Source organism: Octopus bimaculoides, unplaced genomic scaffold (assembly GCF_046866305.1).
Source record: "Octopus bimaculoides isolate indiv1 unplaced genomic scaffold, ASM4686630v1 contig131, whole genome shotgun sequence".
NCBI classification, from domain to species: domain Eukaryota; kingdom Metazoa; phylum Mollusca; class Cephalopoda; order Octopoda; family Octopodidae; genus Octopus; species Octopus bimaculoides.
The window spans coordinates 38,758-48,853 of record NW_028315381.1 but is presented as its reverse complement, the minus strand read 5'-3'; the positions used below and the strand labels follow the sequence as shown (position 1 = coordinate 48,853).

At 41.0% G+C, this 10,096-nt stretch overlaps 1 protein-coding gene and 1 non-coding gene across 3 annotated transcripts in view; both read left to right on the top strand.

Moving 5' to 3' along the window:
* The window catches only part of LOC149129169 (UDP-D-glucose 4,6-dehydratase-like), a 33,677-nt gene extending 24,589 nt beyond the window's left edge, over positions 1-9,088 (top strand). For both annotated transcript variants that reach the window (XM_089346736.1, XM_089346735.1), the window contains exons 9-12: positions 427-470; positions 1,549-1,714; positions 4,889-5,045; positions 7,265-9,088. In XM_089346736.1, coding sequence (XP_089202862.1) covers positions 427-470; positions 1,549-1,714; positions 4,889-5,045; positions 7,265-7,323 — 426 coding nt within the window. In that variant the 3' untranslated portion in view covers positions 7,324-9,088. The remainder of the gene's footprint in view (positions 1-426; positions 471-1,548; positions 1,715-4,888; positions 5,046-7,264) is intronic.
* Trnas-gcu (transfer RNA serine (anticodon GCU)) lies at positions 4,351-4,432 on the top strand. The gene has a single exon. It is a non-coding gene; the product is annotated as a tRNA-Ser (tRNA).
* Positions 9,089-10,096: the final 1,008 nt, after the last annotated feature.

Sequence of the window (10,096 nt, the reverse complement as noted above, 5' to 3'; positions counted from 1 at the left end):
TCAATACCACGAAACTTAATTTTTAATTATTCAAGAAGCTTGGCGTTTCTTTTGGAAGTTTGTAGAATGTCTAGCATTCCATTGATAAAAACAGCTTGCCAACCCAGCTTTTCTTAGTTGATTAGACTTAGAGCCATTTACATCGTTGCTATGTCCATCTATTTCTCTATGCTTCATAGCTGATATGACTGAGAGCCGTCACTTCACTGTTTTACACTTCCTATCTCTGCACTTTCATGCATCAGATTACTTCGTTCAGCTAACTACTACAATTTGATTCTATGTATTATGATTGAAAGAAGAATTATATTTTTATGTAGTAAATGTATAGATCTTATATTTATTCTTTCATCTCTGTATAAACTCTTGTGATAACATAACATGCAGCCACATCAAACAGTGTACTATCTATATATTTCACTACAGGTTATATCACGATTTATCTCTCTACTTCTGAAAGATGAAAAATGGTTGGTTAGAATTTTTTTCTCTTTTTTTTCATTTTTTTATTATTTAACCTCAGTCAAAGAGATCTGTGGTCTAGTCTTGGGAAGAGGTCCTATAATAATTGCCATGTAAACTGTTAAACACTATTCCATGATTTAGGTTAAAATATTCACTGGTCATGTGTTGCATATGGATGAGGACATCTGTGTGAAAAAGTGCACACCCTAGCAATAGAGGGAACCTGTGGAAGAGGTAGACCCAGGAAGACCTGGGATGAGGTGGTGAAGCACAACCTTCAAACATTGGGCTTCACCGAGGCAATGACAACTGACCGAGACCTTTGGAGAAATGCTGTGCTTGAGAAGACCTGGCAAGCCAAGTGAGACCGTAACTGTGGCCTATGCCAGTGCAGCATAACGCACCCATTTAAGAGTACCTTTCAATTACTGGGCAATAAACTGTGCTTGCGAAGACCTGTTGAGGCAGGTGAAGTCATTGTCGTGGCCAATGACAGTACCAGTTGATTGGCACCTGCGCCGGTGGCACGTAAAATACACCATTTGGGCATGGCTGATGCCAGTGCTGGCTGACTGGTCCCATGCCAGTGGCATATAAAAAGCACCTTATGAGTGTAGTCATTGCCAGTGTCTCCTGACTGGCTCCCGAGTGGGTGGCACATAAAAAAAGCATCATTCAAGCATGGTTGATGCTAGTACCACCTGACTAGCCCTCATGCTGGTGGCATGTAAAAAGCACCCACTACACTCTTGGAAGGGCATCCAGCTGTAGAAACTTTGCCAGATTGGATTGGAGCCTTCTAGCTTGCCAGCCCTCAGTCAAACCGTCCAACCTATGCCAGCATGGAAAGCAAATGTTAAACAATGATGATGATGATGAAGACAACACAGGCGGTGGTGGCATGCAATCTTTTACACTTAACTTAATGTGGCCTTTCAGACATGAAAAGAAAATCCATCCTCGTATTATGCATTAAGTTATCTTATAGTAAGTGATCAACAATTGGTGGTTAGGTAAGCAGTCAAATGAAATATCAAACTATCTAAAAGTTATCTATTTATATTTCTCATTGTTTCTTTTCAGCACCATTCATGGAGATGGGCAAAAAGTACGAAATTTCGTCTATGTCAGTGATGTCATCAATGCCATTGATATTCTTATCCATAAGGGTAAACATGGAGAAATCTACAATATTGGCAGTAAATTTTCAATTTCCATTCTTGGGCTGGCAAAACTTCTAGTAAAAAAAGTAAGTATTAATATATATATATGTTCTCATTACTATCCATTGGACATAAGAAGTATCTGATTTGGTGTGCAAGTGGGACGAATGTGCTGATACGGTCATGTGTTGCATATGGATGAGGACAGCTGTGTGAAAAAGTGTTACACTCTAGCAATTGTTCAATGCTAGTATAGATCTGGTGGCTTTTACAGATTCTGGGTATTTAAGAAGAAGTGTCTTTATAGCTAGCTGTCCTTTTTATTGTAAAATGCAGAGTCTGTTGTCAGCCAGGCAGACTTCGTCAAGTAGAGATTAGGTATCTTGTCTAGTGACATAACATAATAGTTGTTACAAGCTTTGAACACATGAACATGTTGTTGTTGGCACTCCGTCGCTTACGACGTCGAGGGTTCCAGTTCATCCGATCAATGGAACAGCCTGCTCGTGAAATTAATGTGCAAGTGGCTGAGCACTCCACAGACACGTGTACCCTAAACGAAGTTGTTGGAGAGATTCAGTGTGACAAGGCTGACCCTTTGAATTACAGGCACAATAGAAACAGGAAGTAAGAGTGAGAGAAAGTTGTGGTGGAAGAGTACAGCAGGGTTCGCCACCATCCCCTGCTGGAGCCTCATGGAGCTTTAGGTGTTTTCGCTCAATAAACACCACAACGCTCGGTCTGGGAATCGAAACTGCGATCCTATGACCGCCAGTCCGCTGCCCTGACCACTGGGCCATTGCGCCTCCACACATGAACATGTAATCAGCGGTCTTTCACATTAACATCCTAGCCTCTGAGCTTCATAGAAATTACTTCACTTCAAAGCAATTTTAGGCAGTTATCTTACAGTATACCAGACAGATCCCACTTACTAGTACAGGTACCTTGATAAAGTACACCCAGTACACTTTGTAAAATGGTTAGTGAATGACCCTCTAGTTTTGTTCGGTGCTTGAGAGCCCTTTATAGTGTCCCTATAAAATACATCCAATACACTTGATTGTTGCCAGTGCCCCTGGACTGGCTCTTGTGTGGGTGGCACATAAAATACACCATTTTGAGCGTGGCCGTTGCCAGTACCGCCTGACTGGCCTTCATACGGGTGACACGTAAAAGCACCCACTACACTCTCTGAGTGGTTGGCGTTAGGAAGGGCATCCAGCTGTAGAAACTCTGCCAAATCAGATTGGAGCCTGGTGTTGCCTTCCGGTTTCACCAGTCCTCAGTCAAATCGTCCAACCCATGCTAGCATGGAAAACGGACGTTAAACGATGATGATGACACTCTGTAAAGTGACCAGTGATAAGAAATGCATGCAAGTGTAGAAACTAAGACAAAACTAAAATGTACAAGTGTGATATGATCCTTTGACATATCTAAGAGGCAATAGATTCAAATAAGAACTGTCTCATATCATAATGACCTGTGCAACCCATGCCAGCATGGAAAGTGGATTTCAAATGATAATGATGTTGATGAAGGTGATAATATCAGTTCAAAATTGTTACACCTTGTGTATACTTGCAAAACGACTGGCAAAACGACTAGCACAAGGATTGATTTGATAACATTAGTAGACATAAAAACTTAAGTAGCACAGGAATGTTGGTTGAGGATGATAATTAAATAATAAAGGTGATGGAAAGGTAGGATCAGTAGAGTATTGGACAAAAATACCTGTTAATCATGGCTCTTTATTTTGTAAGTTCAAATCCTGCTAGGGTCAACTTTGCCTTTCCACCCACCAAGGATCAAAAGAAAAAAAATAATGTGAAGTTAATCATATAATCACCTATGTCCCCTCTACTAATATAGAGTTCAATAACTGAGTAATCTTTGCTGGTGGCGAGTAAAGGCACCCATTACACTCTTGGAGTGGTTGGCATTAGGAAGGGCATCCAGCCGTAGAAAACCATGCCAAATCAGACTGGATTCTGGTGCAGCCTTCCAGTGTGCCAACCTGGTCAAACTGTCCAACCCATGCCAGCATGGACAATGGACGTTAAATGATGATGATGATGATGATGATGATGATGATTTTAAACTCTGTAACATATCAATAAAGGAGTGTAAGATTTGTCAGTTTATGGTGTAGATTTAGAAACGATCATCATCATCATTGTCATCATCATCATCATCGTCATCATCATCATCTCAACTGTTGTCACTGCTACTACCACAGCTAATAATGATCCCATCAACACTAACAAAACCCCTAAATGAGCCAGTGAGGAAGCCTCTACATAGTTGCATGACTGCTAGAAATAGCAGCCAAATGTTCTTCAAATCACACATTACAGTCTTTTTAAAAAGGACATGTTGGATTATGTAATTATAGATGCACTAAGCTTGACAAAAAGCTATGGTGGTCAAGGCTGGAGTACTTTTGCTCATAGATTTGCTCAGTCATGGCTGACCCTGGGACTAAAGCAATAACAGTAAACCATATACTTTCTCAATTTATCTTCACTGATTAAATTCATTTTTAGTCCAGGACTGTTGTGGATAAAAGCTAAGATTTTAAGTTACCTATTTTAAAATAGATAATTTATTTTGAAACATTTTAAATCAATTTATTTTTAATAAATGGATAAGGCGTCTGACTTCGAATCAGAAGATTGCGAGTTCGAGTCTCATCGTGGTTGTAAAACTTTTAGAGGATGAGGTGGCCGAGTGGTTAAGGCAATGGACTGCTAATCCATTGGGGTCTCCCCGCATGAGTTCGAATCTCATGCTCGTCGATTACATTTTAGGTGCAGGAGTGGCTGTGTGGTAAGTAGCTTGCTTACCAACCACATGGTTCCAGGTTCAGTCCCACTGTGTGGCACCTTGGGCAAGTGTCTTCTACTATAGCCTTGGGCCGACCAATGCCTTGTGAGTGGATTTGGTAGATGGAAACTGAAAGAAGCTCGTCGTATATATGTATATGTATATATATATGTGTGTGTTTGTGTGTCTGTGTTTGTCTCCCCAACATCGCTTGACAACTGATGCTGGTGTGTTTACGTCCCCATAACTTAGCGGTTTGGCAAAAGAGACCAATAGAATAAGTACTAAGCTTACAAAGAATAAGTTCTGGGGTTGATTTGCTCGACTAAAGGCGGTGCTCCAGCATGGCCACACTCAAATGACTGAAACAAGTAAAAGAGTATATGTTTCGGGTGTTTTTGTAATTTTTTTATTATTTGAATTTTTAGACTAAAAATGTTACCAGTGAAGATGATATTGCAAAGTACATTGAATTTGTGAAAGATCGAGTTTTTAATGATAATCAGTACAATATTGATTATACCAAAATACTTGAATTTGGATGGAAGACAAAAGAACCTTGGAAAACTGGAATTGAAAGAACAAGTGAGTTTTTATTCTTATAGTTTTACATGCATTTTTTTCGGAGTTAGCATGAACAGGATAGCATTGCTTCTTTTTTTTTTGTTGGAATAAATGTTTTTACTGTGTTATGATACCTTTCCCATCATTAACCACTAATCACTCTATGTAAAGGTGAATTATGGTTTGTTGTTGTTGTTGGCACTCCGCTGCTTACGACGTCGAGGGTTCCAGTTGATCCGATCAACGGCACAGCCTGCTCGTGAAATTAACGTGCAAATGGCTGAGCACTCCACAGACACGTGTACCCTTAACGCAGTTCTCGGGGATATTCAGCGTGACACAGTGTGACAAGGCTGACCCTTTGAATTACAGGCACAACAGAAACAGGAAGTAAGAATGAGAGAAAGTTGCGGTGGAAGAGTACAGCAGGGTTCGCCACCATCCCCTGCTGGAGCCTTGTAGAGCTTTATGTGTTTTCACTCAATAAACACTCACAACACCTGGTCTGGGAATTGAAACTGCGATCCTATGACCGCGAGTCCGCTGCCCTAACCACTGGGCCATTGCAGCACCACAAACAACAATAAATACAAGGAGAATGAACATCCAAGGTAATTTTTCATGTATGACAAGTAAATCCAAATATTGCTTAGAAGAATTTCAAGAAATTCAGAGTGTAAAACAACAAGAATAAGAATGGAGAAAATCACATCATTAATTGGTGAGCACACCATACATTACCAATGATTGTTTCTATAGTGCCAGTATATTTAGATACAGAAAATGATATAAAATACCAGTCAAATATATCTGAAAATATATGCTAACACAATGTTATCAAGGCAATCCAAGATGGATTAAATTCAATGTGAACTAAGAAAATATCTCTAATAGCTGACTGCTTGCAAAAAGAATGTTAAGAAGTAATATAATATTCTAAGAAAAGCCAGTTTAGTATTTAACTTTTGATGACATCAGTAGATAATGAATGAATAAAAAATTCTATGTTACAACAATTGGAAACATATAAATTCTATGTCATGACAATTAGTTATCTATCTATTAAATATGCTAAAATAACTTTTAGAAAAATTATGTGTATTAGGTTTTAGGAAAAGCAGTTATAATTGATGAGTTATTCAGTATTGAAATATTTAAATGTTCTTCTATACTTATGAGAACATTTCAGTGTAAATGTACTTTTACAGTTTAATAATACCAGTTTAGAAGTAATTATATAATACATTTCCTCAAAGTAAAAATCACATTTAAAATGACCAGTATTGTATGATGGTGTATAACTAATAATCCCTCTCTCTTGGAGAGGCACAAGCACTTACACACATATGTATTCACACAGCAGTAACTTCTGCCTACCACATTCAATTACAAAGCTTCGGTCAGCATGTTCCTGTCTTTTAAATTCCAAATGCATTTCTTAAGATTCATAGAATTGCGAAAACCTGTTGGGGCAAGTGAAATCGTAATTGAACCATGCTCGATGACTGGTCACCGCGCCAGTGGAGCACTAACAGCACTGTCGAGCATGTTCATTGCCAGAGCAGCTGTCTGGCTTCCATGCTAGTGGCCCGTAAATAGCACCATTAGAGCGTAATCGTTACCAGCGTTGCCTCCTAGCACTTGTGCTGGTGGTACGTTTAGAAAATCATTGAAGCGAGGTTGTTGCCAATACCGCTGGACTGGCTCCCATGCAGGTGGCACGTAAAAAACACCTTTTTGAGCATGGCCGTTGCCAGTACCGTGTGACTGGCCCTCGTGCCGGTGGCATGTAGAAGCACCCACTACACTCTCGGAGTGGTTGGCGTTAGGAAGGGCATCCAGCTGTAGAAACTCTGCCAGATTAGATTGGAGCCTGCTTCAGCCTTCTGGCTTGCCAATCCTCAGTCAAATCGTCCAACCCATGCTAGCATGGAAAGCGGACGTTAAACGATGATGATAGAATTACATTTTCTTCTATACTTAAATGAATCAAAATGATTACGTAATCTAGATTTCCAAATTGTAGCAGATTGACCTGTGTAATAATACATACGATCCCCTGTTTTGACCTTACATTGATACACTATATATTCTTCTTCCTTAAACACTGATTTTCTAAAGGACAGATAATTTTTGTTGTTTTTTGAAATTACAATTTTAGAAATATAAATATATATTTTCCAATGTAATATGATATAGTTTATTGTTGAAATTGAATATTTATAATTCTTCTTTTACAGTTGAATGGTATAGAAAACACCTTAACAACTGGTCTGTTGAAACCGATATGGAAGACTAAAATTAAAAGGAAGACAATTCACATTAAAAATTTATGGTCATTACAAACTTACTAAGCAGAAGACTGAACTTCACAAAAAGATGAAACAACACATATCTAATAAAAATACATTTATATAGTTTATAAATACATTTATATGTTTTTTACAATTTAAATATTTGTATGGTTTATAAATATATTTATACGGGTTTTACAATTTAAACATTTGTATGGTTTAAGAAATATATTTATATGGTTTTTATAATTTACTAGATGTACCCCAAAGCGAAGAAAAAAGTTGAAGGAGACACAAACACACAACTCATCATCATCATCTCTGAATGTTCATTTTCCATGCTTGCATGGGATGGATAGTTTGGTATATGTCATCATCATCATCATCATCGTTAAACGATGATGATGATGATGATGATATATACATAAAATATATACACGAAACTCGACTTGCGAAGACCTGTTGGGGCAAGCGAAAGCAAAATCGTGCTAGCACTTGTGCCCAGCGTCGCCTTCCTGGCACGTGCAAAGACGTTCGAGTGAGATCGTTGCCAGTGCCGTTGGACTGGCTCCTGTGCAGGTGGCAAATAAAATACACCATTTTGAACATGGGCGTTGCCAGTACTGCCTGACTGGCCTCTGTGCCGGTGGCACATAAAAGCAGCCACTACACTCTCGGAGTGGTTGGCATTAGGAAGGGCATCCAGCTGTAGCCACCTGATTTCAAGTGCATCTGCTCTCTACCCCTGAACCCGCCCTGCCGTCTCCCGCCTCCCTTTTCCCCTCACCTACCATCCCATCACCCTACCCCTCCAACGCACCATTCTCCAAGCTTTCTGGCGCCTCCAGTCCGACCCCTCCACCTCCCACATCTTCCTCTTCCTTAACCGACCCCTCCCTTCCTTCAAACGAGCCCATAACCTACGAGACCTCTTGGTCCACAGCTCCTTCCCCAACCCAACCTCCCAACCTGGCTCGTTCCCCTGCTCCCGCCCACGCTGCCGCACTTGCCCTTACCTCTCCAACACCACCCTCCTCACCGGCACCCATCCTCGACCCTATCGCATCACCGACTCCTTCACCTGCACTTCTACCAACATCATCTATTGCATCTCCTGCTCTCTCTGCCATTCTCTGTACATCGGACAAACGGGGCGCCGCCTGGCCGACCGATTCGCGGAACACCTCCGAGACATCAACGTTTGCAATGACACCCCGGTGTCACGCCATTTCCACTCTGCCGGTCACTCCTTGCAGCAACACCTGTCCATGTTTGGATTGTCCTTGCACAGGGGCATCCGGACTCCCGTTTGCGCCGTGAACAGGGATTAATCTTCTCTCTTTGCTCCTTTGCGCCACATGGGTTCAACTCCCCTCCCCTCTTCATCTAACCCTTCTCCTGCCTCTCTCTCTCCCTCCGCCCTCCCTCCTACTTCCTCTCACCCACCTCTCCTCTCCTGCTCCAACTCCTACTTCTCTGTACTTCTCTTCACTCCTACTTCTTTTCACCCCTTACTCTCTTCCTCTCTCCTCGCTTTCTCCCTCTTCCCATACCCACCTTCCCCCTCTCTTATATCAATCTTCCCCTTCCCCCTTAACCCTCCCTCATAAGCTCATCTCACCCATCCCATCCCTTACACCCACCCCAACCTCTGCCTATCCACATACCCCTCCCTCTACCCCCACTCCACCCATGCTTTCCCCACTCTCGGCTGCCCTGCCTTTGCCTTCCCCACCTCCGAACACCCTCACATCACGCCATGCTACACCATATCACACAACACACCACCATGCACACTCTGGCACTGACCAATTCCCTTCCCCACATTTTCACACCTTCACACCTACATACACACATACATACGTTAAGATCACCAGCATTCTCTCACACACACGCAGCTTCTCGTCTTCGGGTCACCACTTCTTTGTCATCTCCCCTTTTTCTTCGCTCTCCTGTGTGATCCTTCTGTCTGGCATTCGCCAAATAGATCGCTGACCACTACATTTATATCGTAAGCTAGAAACATCAAAGACTTTCTCTATTCCCGAGTGTTAAACTAATACGTCCATTTGTTGTTTACACCACCTGTCTTTGTCTGTTGTTTTTTTCATAAATTCTCCCATATATATAAATGCATATATATATATGTATGTATATATGTATGTATGTATATATATATGTATATATATGTATATATACATTTTTATATATGTGTGTGTATGTACATATGTATATATACATATATATATGTACATATGTATATATACATATATGTATGTAAATATATGTATACATACATATATGTATATATATGACATATATATATGTATATATACATATGTATATATGTATGTATATATATATATATATATATATATATATATATATATATATATATAGTGCCACTGAACTGGCTCTTGTGCGGGGCCACCATAAGATTTTAGAGCAAGATTGTTGCCAGTGCCCCTGGACTGGCTCTTGTGCGGGTGACACATGAAAGTTTTCGAGCGAGATCGTTGCCAGTGCCCCTGGACTGGCTCTTGTGTGAGTGACACATGAAATGCACCATTTTGAGCGTGACCGTTGCCAGTGCCGCCTGGCTGGCCTTCGTGGGATTTTCGAGCGAGATTGTTGCCAGTGCCCTTGGACTGGCTCTTGTGTGGGTGGCACAGGAAATGCACCATTTTGAGCGTGGCCGTTGCCAGTACCGCCTGACTGGCCTTCGTGCAGGTGACATGTAAAAGCACCCACTACACTCTGAGTGGCTGGCGTTAGGAA